Source organism: Zootoca vivipara, chromosome 9, assembly GCF_963506605.1.
Source record: "Zootoca vivipara chromosome 9, rZooViv1.1, whole genome shotgun sequence".
NCBI lineage: Eukaryota > Metazoa > Chordata > Lepidosauria > Squamata > Lacertidae > Zootoca > Zootoca vivipara.
This window is the reverse complement of record NC_083284.1, coordinates 62,505,075-62,522,621: the sequence shown is the minus strand read 5'-3', so window position 1 is coordinate 62,522,621 and position 17,547 is coordinate 62,505,075. Positions and strand designations below refer to the sequence as shown.

Below are 17,547 nucleotides of genomic sequence, written 5' to 3'. Positions count from 1 at the left end.
GCACTGCCCCCAAACTGAGACGCCAGCGGGCAGCTTTCCCTAGCTGCTCCGTTCCTCGCGCCAGAGGGCATAGTCCGTGCTTCCCTTCCCTCTTCGCAGCAGGGCAAATTCCGTAACCCCCTCCGTGTCGCGCCGCCCTGCTCCTCCGGACGAGCCCCAAGCCTGGCGGTGGGAGGACCAGGCCGGCTGGCGCGGAGAAAGCTCTGCCCCCGGCCCGGCCCTCCGCTCCCGCCCCTCGGCTCCTCTCCCTTTCCCGGCCTGTGCCGACGTGGCCGGGCGGAGAGCGGAAGGCGCTCGGGGCGCGCCAAGCAAACAGCGGCTCAGCGGTAAGGGGCGACGCGGCTTCTCCTTGTCTTTTGCTCCCCTCGGCGACTTGGGGACTTTTGAAGCGCTCCTCGCGGCGAAAAGTTTGTTTCCTTTCCCTTGGCGATGGTTTTCAGTAATGATGGGCGAGGAAGAGCCCGGCGTAATCTTCTGCCTCCGAGAAGTTTGCAAGCGGGAGCAGTGACACTCGCCGCAACCATAACTCAGGGGGAGGGTGGGTACGGGTGGGGGGCTCTCTGTCGTCTCTGACCATGGGTTTATGTGGGCCCACTTACGGGAGAGTTCTCCAAAGGGCAGCAACAGTTGGATGGATGGAGGCATGAGAGGCTTCCCTTAAAGCGATTCGAGAACTGCTTGCAAATCGGTTTATTTTAAGGAAGGCAGACCCTGTGCCATACCGAGGACCCCTTTCGGTGGCGCCTCCCTAGGAAAATAGGTGTTGTGCGCACACAAAATGGTAACGGGCAAGAGGGGGGGCAGTCGCCCTCCCATCAAGTAAATAAATAAAAATACTTAACTAAAAGTATAAATTGTAGGAAGATTTTTTTTCCTGAGCATTTGGGGTCCAAATAAAGCAATTTAAAACAACTGTTCCGCAGGCAGTTCCTTCCAAATCTGCTATGCAGGTGACAGGTGGGTTTCCTGCTCCCACAGCATCCTGGCTGCCTACCCCTCCACTAAAATAAATCCTGGCTGCACCCATGAGAGGCAGAAAAGTGTGCTTCCTGCATTGCAAGGGGTTGTACTAGATGGCCCCCGGGGTCCCTTCTAACTCTACAATTTGATGAGTCTGTGTCCACCGACGTAAAAGGTGTGCATGTGGGTGTTTGTATGCACAACGAGGCACTGGTGATTGGCCTGTGCTCTCTGCCACATGTGCATGTCTGTAAAATGCACGCTTATTTCTTGTAACGTGTGAATCATCGGCCATTCCTTTTGAAGCGTGGATTAAGTATTGAAGAGCACTGCGTTAAGGCGTTAGCTCGCAGCAGATGTCAATCTAATCCAAGGCATAGGCTTGTTTAATTTATACCTGTTCATAGCATAAAGGTAAACTGGGCGGCAAACTAGACATAACATGAACAGCCATGTTTGTTTATTCGTGTGTCTATCCCATTCATGTATAACAGGGAAGGGATTTTCCATTTTTACAGCAGAAGCTGAATGGCTTCTGACACTTTCCCCCCAAAGACAGCTCACTTCTAGAATAGGTACAAGTAATTTGTAGTGTGGGAAGCTAAGTTGGACAGGAAGGAGGGTTCAGTTTGCATTACCTGCATACACTTTGTCATGTGAACCAACAAATGTAACTACCCATCACACATCTGGTTGGAACTAATTACCTGTAAAGATATTTTGTTTGTTATTTTGCTGTTTGCGTTATGGCATAAGATATTTCAGAGGGTTGCAAAAACTAAACAAAATAAAAAGTATTGTAGCACCTTAAAGACTTAAGAGATTTATTATGGCATAAACTTTCATGGACTCAAGTCTACGTGGGCAGGTGCATGATAAGATATGTAGCTTATTGATGTAACTTTAATTTATTATGTTGTGAGTGGCTCTTAGGGGCTGTCAGACCATACTGATGATAAAAGAAATCTTTTTAAAAAGTCTAATAAATCAAAAGTCAGACATTGCAATGTCAAAGAGTTCAACATTTTAGGTCAGTTTACTTGAATGAGCCAAATTCTGCCAAGTGGCTTTGTATTTTCCTTATTATGATAATACAGTAGCCTTACAGGGACAGTATATGGAATAAAAGATGGCTGGCCCTATAGGTAAATTAGGACAGCCATATTTTTTCTATACTATTATCCAGGAAGGAGTCACATATTATAATTATTAAAATTTGTACACTGCCCTATACCTGCACCTCTCAGGGCGGTTCACAGGATAAAATCACAGTATAAAATAAAAAATACATAATCAAAATAAAAACAAAAACAAGAACAACCCAATAACCCAATATGTACTGCTGCTTTCAAGGTCTCCCGCACCCATTCAAAATGTTTCAATGAGTGTAGCAAGCACCATGCTTCTAGCTGCTCCAAGCAGCTGCAAAGAGCTGTGGAAGCCTTTGCACCACCATGTAAGTGCTATATATTAAAAAAATACCGTACTTTTATGTTCAAATAGGAGAATATGTTTTCAAATAATAAAGATTTCAAATAATCACAACATTGTATTACAAACATGTTGATTTCTTTTCCTGCAGAATTTTCTTTTTAAAATGTCAGATGACGGAAGTGAAGTGTTAACTCAAGAGAAAATATTGGAACCTGGCAGCCATGTTTCAGCTTCTGAGAGAGCAATGCAGAATGAAAAGACAGAACAAATACTATTGCAAGATGATGAGAGGCAACGTTCTGAAAGCTCTAGCAACGAACAGGAAGGGGACCAAATGTCCTTAGGGCATCCTTCAAATGTGGAACATTCCAGTGGAGGCATAACTACGGATGTTCCTACCGACTGCAGTGAGTCTGTGAGCCTTGAACCAGAACCTGGATCTGAAGAACTGAACGAAAATAATGGCCCGGTAAGATTTTTTAAAATCTCTTATTTATTTTGTTCATGCAATATACAAAGATGTGTCATAATTAGAACAGTGATGCACAGTCCCTAGATGACACAGTTGCTGGTTACAGAGAGAGGTGGGAGACACTTGACTCAGGGCTGCCATTTTCAGCAACAGGGCAACACAAGTGGGGTTGCCTTGTAATCCTAGTAGTGCCAGTCCTTCATAATGTGCCTTGCCAGCCCTTCTTCCGGCTTTTTGTTAGTTGTGCACTCCCATATAGCACACTAAAGGAATGTGCATTGCCATCAATTACTGTGGTTGGCATTATATAAAAATCAGTTCAAACAGAAACAACAGACTATGCTTTTGTCCCTGTGATGTGTGTTTGCATAATATTCTTGCATTCTTCTAAGTGTGGGTTACTGTATGCCTTTGGTTTTTGTGAAGATACGTTTGGGAATGCACAATAGTTTCTGTCTTTGGTTATCAGCGTTCCAAGTCAGCAGCAGTTGGTGGGGCAGCAAAGGCAGAGTGCTGTTGTGCTCCTGGACCAAAACCATGTTGGCTTCCTTCCTGCCATGTTTCAGCATGTTTAGGGGCTATCTTGCCTGCAGTAAGAGATTCCAGAGAGGTAGTAATTAGGAATTTTTTCGGGAAGATAAAACATCCTAAGATTGCCCCTTCACAGCTAGCTTGCCTCTGGCAAACCAAGAATAAGCAATGCACACTACACTGAGAGCCCAGAATGGTCAAAAGCTGAAAGGTAAAAGCTAAACTTCATGTATGATTGAACTTTCCTTGGTCCTAAAGTTTCATGAAAGTTAAGAGTATGTCTGTAGATGGAAGCATAGAACTGGCAGCAACATCATTATTGCTTGTGTGCCTATAATAAATAATAAAACTATAGCAGCAATAGCTGCTTTTTCTCCAGTCAGCAGAATTTAATCAATTTTCAATCAGATTGCATTCAGCTAATTCTTCATATAAGCTGAAAAGATGCTTGATTGATTTCAGGTGAAAGGGATATAAACCAAAGCCTGCAAGAGGAGATTATTCATTCACTCCATCTGACAGTGAGAATCATACATATAAATAACTTCCCTTCCCACCTGCCACCCAGTATTCCAGTTTTGTTTCAGCCAAAGCACTTGGTCCCTGTTAAGGCTCGCATACTTAAAATGTGGGGAAAGATCTAAAAGCGTTCTAGGATTTTTAGCTTCCTTAATAAAAAGGTAAAGGTAAAGGGACCCCTGGGGTTGCGCGCTCATCTCGCATTATTGGCCAAGGGAGCCGGCGTATAGCTTCCAGGTCATGTGGCCAGCATGACAAAGCCACTTCTGGCGAACCAGAGCAGCACACGGAAACGCCGTTTACCTTCCCGCTGTAGCGGTTCCTATTTATCTACTTGCATTTTGACGTACTTTCGAACTGCTAGGTTGGCAGGAGCTGGGACCGAGCAACGGGAGCTCACCCCGTCGCGGGGATTCGAACCGCCGACCTTCTGATCAGCAAGCCCTAGGCTCAGTGGTTTAACCCACAGCGCCACCTGGGTCCCTAGCTTCCTTAATACTCTGTTGCAGTTACGCTTCCTAACGTCACGGTACCCTTTCTCTTTTGAACTGCTTAGAACCCCTGTGCGCTGCAGGGGATACTAAGGAATGTGTTGGGCATCACTTGTAGTTGCTGAAGAGGCCTGTTCAGCCACCATTCTATGTCAACAGAATTTATGCCTTACTCATAACTCACATTGGGACGTGGATGGCGCTGTGGGTTAAACCACAGAGCCTAGGGCTTGCCGATCAGAAGGTCGGCGGTTCAAATCCCCGCGATGGGGTGAGCTCCCATTGCTCAGTCCCAGCTCCTGCCAACCTAGCAGTTTGAAAGCACATCAAAGTGCAAGTAGATAAATAGGTACCGCTACAGCGGGAAGGTAAACAGCGTTTCCGTGTGCTGCTCTGGTTCGCCAGAAGCGGATTAGTCATGCTGGCCACATGACCTGGAAGCTGTACGCTGGCTCCCTCGGCCAATAGAGCGAGATGAGCGCCGCAACGCCAGAGTTGGTCACGACTGGACCTAATGGTCAGGGGTCCCTTTTTTACCTTTACATACCTCACACTCTTCTGCAGCTGTGCATTTTGGAGGCAAATGTTAATGGCACTGTCTGTCACTACTTATCCTGCCATTAGGAAACCCTCAAACTTCCAAGGAACCCCAACATTTTCTGGAACCCAATTTGAAAACCACTGTTCTAATGCAACCTTGGTTATTGAAGCAGTTAAAAGTCATTGTAGGCCAACATCCTAAAGCTGTTTTCCCCCCCAGAAGGACATGCTGCATTAAGCATGTGATAGTTCCATTAAAAAATGAAGAATAACTGTTTGTGGTTTGGGAGGAACAGACTAGGAGAGCTGGCTTGCACATAACACTAAGCCCTGCCTCTTGGTTTGTTTTCCCGGCACAGAGCAGAAGCAATTGAACAGTGTGCACCTGCATGCTGTTTGTTCATGGTAAGCCCTGGTTTATTTCTGTCTCTGGCCTAGCAACATGTGTGAACCAGCCTAATTAAGGTGAGTGGGGCACATATCACCCCCATTGTTCTTTTTCTAAAAATGGAAGTATCTATATTGGAAAAATACAAATTGCTGACAGTATCCTTAACATATCTTTCTGCAGGACATGGATTCATCTCCTAAAGGGAGTGGATGGACAACTTGGGGATCATGGGGCAAATCTCTGCTTTCAACAGCTTCTGCTACAGTTGTTAAGTATCCAAACCATGAATATATAAAATATTTTAAAGTAATTGATTTGATATCTAAAAGGTGTAAATAAGCCCTTGACATCAGCAGGTACTGTAACACACTTCTCCCCCTTCCTTTTTGGGACAAAGTACAAATGATAAACCACAGAGCCTAGGGCTTGCCGATCAGAAGGTCGGCGGCGTATCCCCGCAATGGGCTGAGCTCCCATTGCTCAGTCCCAGCTCCTGCCAATCTAGCAGTTCGAAAGCACGTCAAAGTGCAAGTAGATAAATAGGTACCACTACAGCGGGAAGGTAAACAGCGTTTCCGTATGCTGCTCTGGTTCGCCAGAAGCGGATTAGTCATGACCTGGAAGCTGTACGCTGGCTCCCTTGGCCAATAACGCGAGATGAGCGCTGCAACCCCAGAGTCAGTCACAACTGGACCTAATGGTCAGGGGTCCCTTTACCTTTACCTAAAAATGATAACTGAGATGAATATAACATCAGTCTGGCAACTGCTTAAGACTTCTTGCTAGCATGTTTCCCCTGAAACCTCTGCTCTCCCAGCCACTTTTCTTTCTGCAGGGATTCAGACCCCTGTTTGCAAATAAACACAGGGCTACCGGTAGAAAAAAATCATGGGAAAAGCTTTCAAATGAAATGTGTTGCCGGGAAATGAGCTAAGTACTCCCTTCCAAGCCATCCCTCTATTGCAAGTCACCCTTTTCCCCAAAGATCCTTGACGAGGAAAAATATGTCACTGGGCCAAAACTAGGGTTGGTTGTAATGCTTGGTTTGGCCCTAAAAGGATGGCAAGAGGAATATTTCCATCAAATATAGGCTGGTTCTCATAGGCCAATAAGACATATTATATGGTGGTTGGTTGCTTGGTGCTTCTCATCTGAAATGTGTGAACTGTCTGTATTAAAAAAGCATTATGTTTGTAAGGTAAAGGTAAAGGACCCCTGGATGGTTAAGTCCAGTCAAAGGCAACTATGGGGTTGCAGCGTTCATCTCGCTTTCAGGCCAAGGGAGCCGGTGTTTGTCCGCGGACAGCTTTCCGGGTCATGTGGCCAGCATGACTAAACTGCTTCTGGCGCAATGGAACACCATGACGGAAACCAGAGTGCATGGAAACACAGTGTTTGTACATGCTATACGGGATATGAAAAGTCTATCTGCAGTTCTTGATCTGTGATGGCTTATCAAGTCATCTCTTTAGGCCTCAGTTCCCCCCTGAGAGAGAGAAAGTGGATCAGGCTTCCCCATCCCAGGGAATCAAATATCACTGTTACCTTACAATTATTCTGTTGCAGCATTAATCTTGTGTGGCCTGCAAAATGTGGTTTCCTCTGCCACATTAGAGAAGTGGCGCCATAGCCATATGCTAGAATTAAACTCACCCCCTCACAGCTTGATCCATAAACCAGTTAAAGTATAAAGTATGTGGATTTAAATCCAAATGGTTTTGTGACTGATTCTCCCCATGATTCAGCAGTAATAGTCAAAGCACATCCACTAGAACAGGCAATAGAGTTTCAGTTCTGTTCCTTGTCCTATTACTTAGCAATCATTTTACCACCAGATTGCTGCTTGCCCACTCAAGCATGACAAATATTTGCTGCATCTTGCTTTATTTGTTAAAACTCCATGTCCTAGAAGAACTGCATTTGCAGCTATGCGCGATCAATCAGATTTAAAGTAATTCTTAAAAGGATTAAATTTCTTCAAGGTAAAACTGAAATGCTTGTTCAAAATTGATATTGCAATGCCCCATTTCTCTTTCAATCAGGTTATTTTTTATTCTAAGAATTTCTTTTCTTTTTCAACTGAGAAGCAATTTCATCTTCAATATTTTCAAGCAAGAATTTGTATTCATCTAATTATTATCCTCTGGTTAACAATCTTTATTATAAACCCAACAAATTAATCTTTCTCAGCAGAAGAGCAGGCAAAAATCCTAATATATTGTTTCATGCTTTTAAAAATGCTGAGGTGTCAGAAAGAATAAATGATTAGTAAAGTTATTGGCACATAGACTTTCTTGAAAATGAGAGCATGCATGGATTTTTTAAAAGAAAATAGCTAAGAAACAAGAGAACTTCAGTAACAGAAAGTAAGGGGTAGAGTGGGCTGTGTGGGAGAGACATTGTTCTCTCTGGAAAATCTTGTGGAAGAAGAATGGCCATGAAAAAAAGAAGCTGTGTTTTAAAACATATTTTATGGTTTTCTCTTGTTGCCATGAAACGCTATAACGCATTTCAGGCTATGGTATATTATATAGGAAATCCAGGATTTATATCAGTAATATGGGAGTTCATATATACACATACATTTGCGCACTCTCGCTTGCTTGCTCACTCGCTCTCTCTTGCTCTCTCTCTCTCTCGCTCACACACACACACACAAAACCAGTGTTGCAATTAGTTAAGAATTTGTGCTTCTATTAGATATCGATTTACTTGTAATATGTTGTCAGAATCTGAAAAGGTGCATCCCTGAGGAAATGAGTAATTGAAATTGCTATTAGATTATCTCTTCAAAGCATACTTAAGAATATTGGAATGTGAGGAATATGAAATTAGTTGGTGAGTTCAGAATTAAATGAAGCTCAGAAAGCGGGTCAGTACAAGCAATACAAATGTTTATGAATTTGCCGAAGTTAATTTGAAGTAATTAAATCCCCAGGAAGCCAGCCCAAAGACCTAGAGGAAGTGAATATTGAAGTGGTGATGTTTGTTGATGATTCAAAGCAATTTCTAGATGATTAAAATAGATTCTGAGGGAATCCAAACCGTTTTCATAACACCTGAGACAAGGCAGTTAAATTAAAAATAGAATTTAATGTCAATGACATGATACACATTAGAAAAGAAATCCAATCTGCTTTATCTTTTGGGGTGGGTTCTTAATTAGGTTCATGTACACACCAAAGAGGGACGTGGGTTAAACCACAGAGCCTAGGGCTTGCCGATCAGAAAGTCGGCGGTTTGAATCCTCGCGATTGGGTGAGCTCCCGTTGCTCGGTCCCAGCTCCTGCCAACCTAGAAGTTCGAAAGCACCTCAAAGTACATAAATAGGTACCGCTCCGGCGGGAAGGTAAACGGCGTTTCCGTGCACTGCTCTGGTTTGCCAGAAGCAGCTTAGTCATGCTGGCCACATGACGCGGAAGCTGTACGCTGGCTCCCTCGGCCAATAAAGCGAGATGAACACCGCAACCCCAGAGTCGGTCACGACTGGACCTAATGGTCAGGGGTCCCTTTACCTTTACCTTTTTTACACAGCAAAGATAACTTGGATTAGTAAGACTACTCCTCAGAAATAGCAGTATATTGCAGTATATTGCTTGGTTATTGAGTGGAAGAACTAAAGCTGAACAGGATTCACCTTCCAGAAAAGTCTCTAGAGGGTCAGTGGCCCCTTCTGAAGAACATGTGATGAGGAAGGATTGGCTGCGGTGGGAAGCGGGAATTGCGCAAAATCAGCTGTAGGCCAAGTTTGCATGTGATGCCGCACATCTGCGTTGCGGTGGTGGGCACCCACAATGCTTCTAGGAAGCTATAGTTTTCCAAACATGCCAGGATATTAAGCCAGCTTTAAGTCAAGGCTTCATATCCTAATTTGTTCAGAAACCATTATCCATCCAGTACAGACTCAAAAGGAAACTAGTTTACAGTGGTACCTCGGGTTAAGTACTCAATCCATTCCAGGGTGCCATTCACACCCCGAAAAGTACTTAACCTGAGCGGCTGTTTTAGCACATGCGCGCAAAACATGCAGAATGCTTCTGCGCATGCGCACATGGCGGAACCCGGAAGTAAACAGTTCTACGTCCGCCACGTTCTTATCCTGAAAGTACGCTACCCGCAGCATACTTAACTCGAGGTATGACTGTACTGAGACTTCCTGACTTATGTAAAGGGAGGACTGCAGCAGTTGCATGTGAGTTTATATCTTGGCTTATTAACGTGAAACATGATTATCCGAATGCATCCAGTGGCTTGCCTAAGGCCACCTTGTGAGTTCTTTTTAGAGAGCAGTTTTGAACTGTGGGCCTCTGCCTCCACAGTTTAATTACTTAGGCACTCCATCAGCCCTCAAGAGCTGTCCCACTAGTCGTCATGAAGCATGACATTATACTAGCACATAGGAAAACTGCAGATCTCATAAATTCTGCAACACAGACATTTAGGATTGCTGTGTGAGGCAAGCATCGTCTTTTAAACATAGAAACCTGAAGCACTGGGTTGCTCTGCTGGTGATCTAATGTACTTGTCATCTAAATATTTGGTCTTCAACTGGTGAATCATGACCCATTAGAGGGTTGCAACCTAGTCTTAAGGTGGATTGCATAGTCTGCTAACCAGCAGCATAGCAATTGCCATCAAGGTGTGCTGTAGCTTAAGATGGACCATGGAGGTGCTATGGTAAGATTAAAAAAAAGTTTTACTCTCCTTTATAAATTAGTAACATAGCTACCAAAATAAATACTTACAAAAATCTTAAAATTGCTTTGTTTGACTGGGAGAAGCAAGACAGAAGAGGCACTTTCAGTCACATTCTTGTGAGCAGACCAAAAATGCTTGCCTGCCGGGTATCATGGTTTCAGTGCATAACACCCAGCCCCATTGTAGATTATAAAGTGCTAAGCAACTTTCTGGTGCCAGTGTAACACAATGGCAATGATGGCGATACTCCCATAGTACCCATGCAAATAAGACATTGTCAGTTCCTAGCTACAAGGATGCTATTATTATGATGGAACTAATCCATACTTCCTCCAGCACATGAAGCATCCCTTGGTCCAGTTTAGGAGAACAGCAAGTGACCCATGATAGCCACAATTTTCAGAGCGTCCCTCTGACAATGGTTCAGATGTCTTCACATTTAAAACACAACCAGCTGCAGTTTGCAAACCTTTATTAAGCATCCTTGCTGAGGCTTCTATATTCCTCCAAATGCTCTGATTGGCTGCTCTGCATTAATGCCAGTGGGAGTTTTTAAAAGTATTTTGCTGGCAGAATGTGGCACTATGATTCGATGTGGGACCAAGTGAGCATAGTATCTGAGCTAAAGCCCTGCCCAGCATAGTGTAAAGCAAATTGGTAAACATGTTTATTTCAAGCAGTCAGCAAGATAAAATTCTGCTTCTAAACTGACTTCTCAGTTGGGCTCCTTTGAGTCATCATCCCCCCGCACCACCCCAATATATGTTTTTGCCCTTAGGTGCGATTTCTCAGCAGTTCTGTTTTGTAATGTTGCAATATCTTATGTCTTGGAATGATGTTTGGTGGATAGTTATTATTGAATTCATTGGTACATCTCATGAGTATTTTCGCTAGTGATCGCAAAATCTTGAAGCATTACCGGAACCTTTCTTCTCATCCATATTCCTAGCCCTTTATTGCATCTTGTTCTAATTGGATTTCGCTGAAGCGTAAAAATATAAATAGTTTGTTCCAAGCCAATAACAATCTATTTTGCCACCATGGCAGTTCCTCATAAAATGCTTGCTTATATTTTGATTTATAAACTCCACTCAATTAACCACATCTTGTTGATAGCAATAAAGGGAGTGAACTAGCGAAGTCAAACTTAACTCTCTCCAGTTAAAGACAATGAAGTGGGCAACACAATCCCATGTGTATTTACTCAGTTTACTTGCAAGTAAGTATTCTTAAATTTCCTAGAAAAGTGCTGAAATTTGGATGGATTGTGCCCCCAAGAAATCGTAGCATTGATTTATGTTCTTCTAGCTATATGTATGACTGGCCAAACAGGAATAATTCTATAACAGCATAACAACAACAAAAACAACAACAACAACAACAAAAACAACAACAACAAGTACTTTTATTATTTACATGCTGCCCATCTGACTGGGTTGCCCCAACCACTCTGGACAGTTACCAACAAAACATTAAAACCACAATAAAGCACCAACCGTTAAAAACTTCTCTGAACAGGGCTGCCTTCGCTGGTCTTCTAAAAGTCAACTAGTTGTTTCTCTGTTTGATATCTGATAGGAGAGTATTCCACAGGGCGGGTGCCACCACTGAGATGCCCCTCTGCTTGGTTCCCTGTAGTTTCACAGCTTGCAGTGAGGGAACCGTCAGAAGACCATCGGGGCTGGACCTCAGTGTCCAGGCTGAATGATGGAGGTGGAGATGCTTCCAAGGCCATTAGGGCTACAGAGGTCAACAGCAACACTTTGAATTTTGCTTAGAAATGTACTGGAAGCCACTGTAGATCCTTTAGGGCTGGTTTTATATGGTCCCAGCATCAATCTATCCTAAAAGGTTAGCCTTTTATTTACTTTAGTTAAAATTCTCCTTTTAACTGGGTTATTTAGCTCATTTCGCAGAACTGTTGTATATGAAATAATTGTGTCATTGCAGGCCACGGGCTAACAGCAGTTAAGGAAAAAGCAGCCACTCTCAGAATTCATGTCCCGGGAACGTCCGAAGATGTACATCCTACAGACCTAGCAGAAAGCTCCATCCCAGGTGATAAACATATCTTGCCTTGCCTTGGCAAAATATTCTTAATATGAACCCGATACTATTGTTTTAACCCAGTACAAATATGAAGTTTGGGGTCACATACCGGCATTATTTTCATTTGGCCTTTCTTCTTCTTCTTTCTTGAAGACATGGACGAGACCACACAGAACAGCTCTTCAGAGAACACACCTTTGCCTTCATCTCCTTCTGCATCACGTGGAATGTTTTCAACCATCAGTAGTGCCGTACAGAACACCGTAAGCAATTCTAGTTACAAAAAGAGGGGAAAGGGGTGTACTCGTTAAAGAAAGGGGTGTATGTGGAAACTACAATTAAGGAAGACCAAGAAAACACACCACTGAAAAAGTATGATCTATACAATAAATTTTTCAAAGTGATCCAGTATTTTAAAATTCTGCCCAAAAGAGTTACCTGCAAAACTCACAATTTAATGTTTTTCAGTATATGTTTTGGAGATAATACTTTTGGATTGGATTGCCTCTTTGGCAAATACAGTGGTACCTTGGGTTACAAACACCTTGGGTTACAAACACTTCGGGTTACAGAGTCCGCTAACCTGGTTACCTGGAAGTAGTACCTCGGGTTAAGAACTTTACCTCAGGATGAGAACAGAAATCGCGTGCCGGCGGCAGCAGCGGGAGGCCCCATTAGCTGAAGTAGTACCTCAGGTTAAGAACAGTTTCAGGTTAAGAACGGACCTCTGGAACAAATTAAGTTCGTAACCAGAGGTACCACTGTATAGGATTGTAGCTGAATCTAGGCCTACTCAGAGGAGATCTGTTGAAATGAACAGCCATAGCTAGATTAGGTCCATTAATTACTCTGAGTAGATCTTAGCTGGATCCAACTATAATTTATTTATTTGTTATAAGCTGCTCCATAATTACACCTCACATGTGTACTCCTATGGTATAACACTAGCAAAACATTAAGCTACTGTAATTTGCATTGTATTTGGTTTCAATACTGAGATATTTCCTGCTCTGCATCCAGAGTTCAGGTATTTGGAGGGAAATATTTTGATTCTACCATAGACAGTTACCCTGCTGTGGAATGATGATGCTGAACAATGTTCTATGTGTCAAGAGTTCAGAATATGATCTGCTTATTATTCCTTGGTCATCTTCCAATTATGCCACCCATTCTCTCTCTTTAAAAAATATACTGTGATGGAGAAGGAAAGATCTGAAGTAGAACTTGTTTATATCCTAAAAGAGCTGATACCATTTCAATGTAAGACAGCTTTTCTCATAAGGGTCTGTAGCATGATTTTATAAGTGAGAACCTGGTAGAAAATTTTAAGTTTCTGGAAACCTGACATACTATAATGGCATGAATGATTGTTGTACCCTAATGAAAATCCAATCTATTCCAAGTATCTCTTAATATCTTCAGGGATGGAATGGTCAGTCCAATACAGTACTTCATTCCTCACTACCCAAAAGTGTTGTGTACAGCCTTGAGAATCTGCGTGCCTAGAAATAGACTCTTCCTGCTTTTTTATTTTTAAAAATGTAACACCATGGGTTTTATTGGATATGCCAACTTCAAAGCAAAAAAAAAAATCCTGCTGGCAGTTCTCTCTCCCCCCCCCCCTTTGTGGGACACATCAAGCTCCCTAATCTACCCTGCGGACAACTTTGGAGTTTCATATCCAAAGCCAAAAGCAGCTGGACTCAGCCCGATCTGAGTCTCTTATCCAATGTAGCAGATGCTAGAGCTTTGTTCTGAGTGACTGTGTGTTATAAATGCTTCAGAGATTCATAAACTCCCAAACCATATTGATAGCAATAGAAGCTGTCAAATCTGTGAATAATGCAGATGTTTCTATAACACCTTGTCAGGCTATATGTATGCAAGGCATGGGATTGATCATCTCAGCTTCAAACAAAGACAGCCTTAGGGCAGTGCAAGCAATTTATTATACAAAGTCTGCTTGCTTGCAGAATTGGCCAAACAAAGGCTGGTTCTGTGTGAACAGACCAAACGCTTAGTGCTGCCAATCCGTCAAAATCAAAGATGGCATCCGTTGCCTCGTCCCTCTCAAGTGCTATGGATTTATTTATTTGCTTTGGAGATACCTTGCAGAATCTTGTGTGATCCACTGAATATTATTTAAAGATGGAAATTTGAATGCCTATATTTACTCCCCACTGCTTTCCCTAACACATTTTTCCTTCAGGGAATTTCTTTCCACATCATGTTTTCTGCCATGGAGCCTCACCACATCATGGCAGAGGATTCTCAGGAAGGGGGAAAGGTTCTAGGGCGTACCCTCTGTTCAAGTGAAACATTAGTCAGGTCTGATGGGTCTCACTATTGTCTCACGTGAGCTGAGATGGCACCCAATAAAATGGACAAAGCTCCCCTGTGCATTGCAAGAGATGATCAGTCATGGAAAGCATGCTGTCTTTCAAATAAGTTTATTTTCCATTACTGTTCTTCTCACCGAAGAACAAAAGAGCACTTTGACAAGCCGCTGCCTAAAACAAAAATGATATTAATAATTTTTAATGCCTGTGTTAGTGCTCCCTTGTTCTATTTTATTCAATAGAATGCTTTTCTTTTAATTAACTTAATGTGTTTAACCATGGTACTTTTTCACCTGGAATCCATATTCAATATGAGAGGTGACTAATGAAGTCATAAATCCTGCAATTTGCAAGGGGAGAAAAAGCAGAGGGTTGAGCAGTTATGAGCTGCAGATTCAGTGTTCCTATATAGCTTTATAGCTACATACTTTTAAAGTGTTTGGAACACAAAGCAAACTTATTTAGCAGCAAAAGCCGTTAAAATTAATGGGATTTGCTTACTTACATATAATTGTGTTTAAGGTGTCCATAAATAAGATTATTTCTTCTCTGTTTCGTGCAGGGCAAGAGCGTCTTAACTGGTGGCCTTGATGCTTTGGAGTTCATTGGCAAGAAAACTATGAACGTCCTTGCAGAAAGTGATCCTGGATTTAAAAAAACCAAAACATTGATGGAACGAACTGTTTCCTTATCCCAGGTAAAATAACTCAATTTTGATAATAATGCAGTGTTAGAAAGTGGCGTAACAATTACGACGACTGTATAAATGACTGTGATTTTGATTTTTAGAGGAAGGCTCTTGGAGTTTCGAAGAGCCACATAAAAACAAAGAATTGTAGAGTTGGAAGGGACCCTATCGGTGATCTAGTCCAACCCCCGCAATGCAGGAATCTCAACTAAAGCACCCATGACAGATGACCAGCCAACCTCTGCTTAAAAACGTCCAGAGGGTAACCACTTATTCACCATCAGTATGAATGAATGAGGGTTGCTTAATAGACTATCTTCTACGTGGCAAATTTTCACACAAGTTTCTCTTAGGGGGTTTGACTAGATGATCCTCAGGGTCCCTTCCAGCTCTACAATTCTATGATTCCATGGAGGTCAGCTAAACTATTGTTCATAAATTACGCAACAAGCCAGTGCAGCTACCTTTAAACTCTTAAGAAAAAAGAAACCTCCCATTTCAGGGGAGGGGGAATCTGCACTGGTTCTGTTGCCCTACCGGTATTTACACCTGTATATTTATGCATCGCCTAGAAGCTTTGGCTTGGGGCAACTAACAAATGTAATAAATAATACGTACCAAAGTATGCCAGGCAGGAATTCACCCAGAACAGTGTGCTCATGTTGAACACGCCATGTTTTCTTCATCATGCTGTCATCCAGCTTTGCTTTTATCTGAACCCCTCTCCCCCAGCAATAGCTCACTGTGTGGAAGCAAGGGGTTGCAATATGAAACTTGTAATATATATTACTATATGTCACATTTGAAGTTTGCATTTTTCACACCAGTGAAAGTGATAGGTGTCTCCTGTGATATCCAAAACTGACGTGGAAACCCACTATATGTTTTCAGGAGTTTGCATGTGATACACAGTTTCATGTCTTACTTCCTCAGTGGCATTAATTTGCTGTGTTCTTTGGTGAAGCATCTTTTTCAAGAACGACCATACAGCATGTTATAATCATGGTTCATTTAGTAATTCATGGTAGATTTGTTGCTTTGTTGCTGTTTTTTTAACTGTTTATTTGTGTTCTTATCTCATATTTTTATTTTGTGATATGCCCTTAAACCTTTTGAATAAATCTAATCAATAAAAATGAAATTAATAAATATTTGATTTGCATCCCTTTAAAATATGATGTTTTGTTTCAATGTCAAAATAGTTTTTTTAGCTATTCTAATAATGTTTCGTCATAAAATCAAGAGCTAACTAACTGCTGAAATAAACAGTTTTTCATTTGGAGGGTACCTGCTGCTGCTCCAAATCAATGTTACAAAATATGATCAAAGAATTTAGTTCCAAAGTGAAAACTTACTTCTGATGATGCAGTTGTGTATTATACTGAGAATGGGCTACAAAGAGAAACAGTGTAGTAAGCAGCTGTTAAGTTAGGGCAAGGGTTGGATTTTTTGTTCTCCAAAGTCAACTGTCCCAAGCAGACAGACCCTTAAAAAAAAGAACAAATACCAAAATCCACTAGAGAGACAGCTAGAATAATATCCAGTATAACTACCAGAAAGCAAAATCACAGACAAAAAAAGTGCAAGCCCCTTTAAAAAAAAGCAACAAGAAGAAGCAAGCTATAATCACCACTAATTGCAAAACTCGTACAGAGAATACTGTTTAAAATGTTTTATTAGACCTGTTGTAATACAATGAAGCATTTTACCTCTGCTGGTAAGATCTAACTCCAATTTATATTCTTATTGCCCAGAGGAGCTGGGACGGAAGGTGATAAAATTCGTCAAATCTGCCATGCAACCAATTAACCAGCAGCTATGATCTATATTTCCACAGCTGTTGCGAGAAGCCAAAGAGAAAGAGAAGCAAAGGCTGGCCCAGCAAGTGACATTTGAAAGGACGGCACATTATGGGCTGCTGTTTGATGAGTTTCAGGGTTTGTCTCATCTGGAAGCTCTAGAAATTCTGTCTAATCAAAGTGAAGCCAAGGTACTGTATATTGTACCAGTATATTGTCAATAAAGTATATTGACTTTGTAAATCAAGATAACAGGAATGCTTTCTTGGATATATTTCTCAAGAATATCTCCCATTAAGATTGAAACCCTATCTCTAGCAAGCTCCTTAGGAGCAACAGTTTGCACTTATTTATGTAGTCATTTGAATTTATACCCTGTCCTAGCCTGCTGGCTCAGAGTGCCTTACAATATTTGAAATTTCTACACCATCTCTGGTACATTGTGCCCCACAGCCACCAACACTGCATTCCCCCTATATTTCTAACAGCTTGTGCTTATTGCTTCCAATAAATAAGTAAAACATTTCTGGATGTAGATGTATGCAGCTTGTAGGCTTTTGCAGCTATAGATACATATAAGTACAAAGCATCTCTATTGCTCTAAATAAGTTCAGCAATTCAAGACACAACACTGGA

The 17,547-nt window shown here is 41.9% G+C and overlaps 1 protein-coding gene across 4 annotated transcripts in view; it reads left to right on the top strand.

The window, feature by feature from the left end:
• Window positions 1-221: 221 nt before the first annotated feature.
• The window catches only part of FAM114A1 (family with sequence similarity 114 member A1), a 30,071-nt gene continuing 12,745 nt past the window's right edge, over window positions 222-17,547 (top strand). For 2 of the 4 annotated variants that reach the window (XM_035112510.2, XM_035112509.2), the window contains exons 1-7: window positions 222-326; window positions 2,543-2,863; window positions 5,519-5,606; window positions 11,987-12,094; window positions 12,239-12,348; window positions 14,987-15,121; window positions 16,950-17,102. In XM_035112510.2, the coding sequence (XP_034968401.2) occupies window positions 2,558-2,863; window positions 5,519-5,606; window positions 11,987-12,094; window positions 12,239-12,348; window positions 14,987-15,121; window positions 16,950-17,102 (900 nt within the window). In that variant the 5' untranslated portion in view covers window positions 222-326; window positions 2,543-2,557. The other 2 variants (XM_060278916.1, XM_060278915.1) reach the window with 2 other exon arrangements.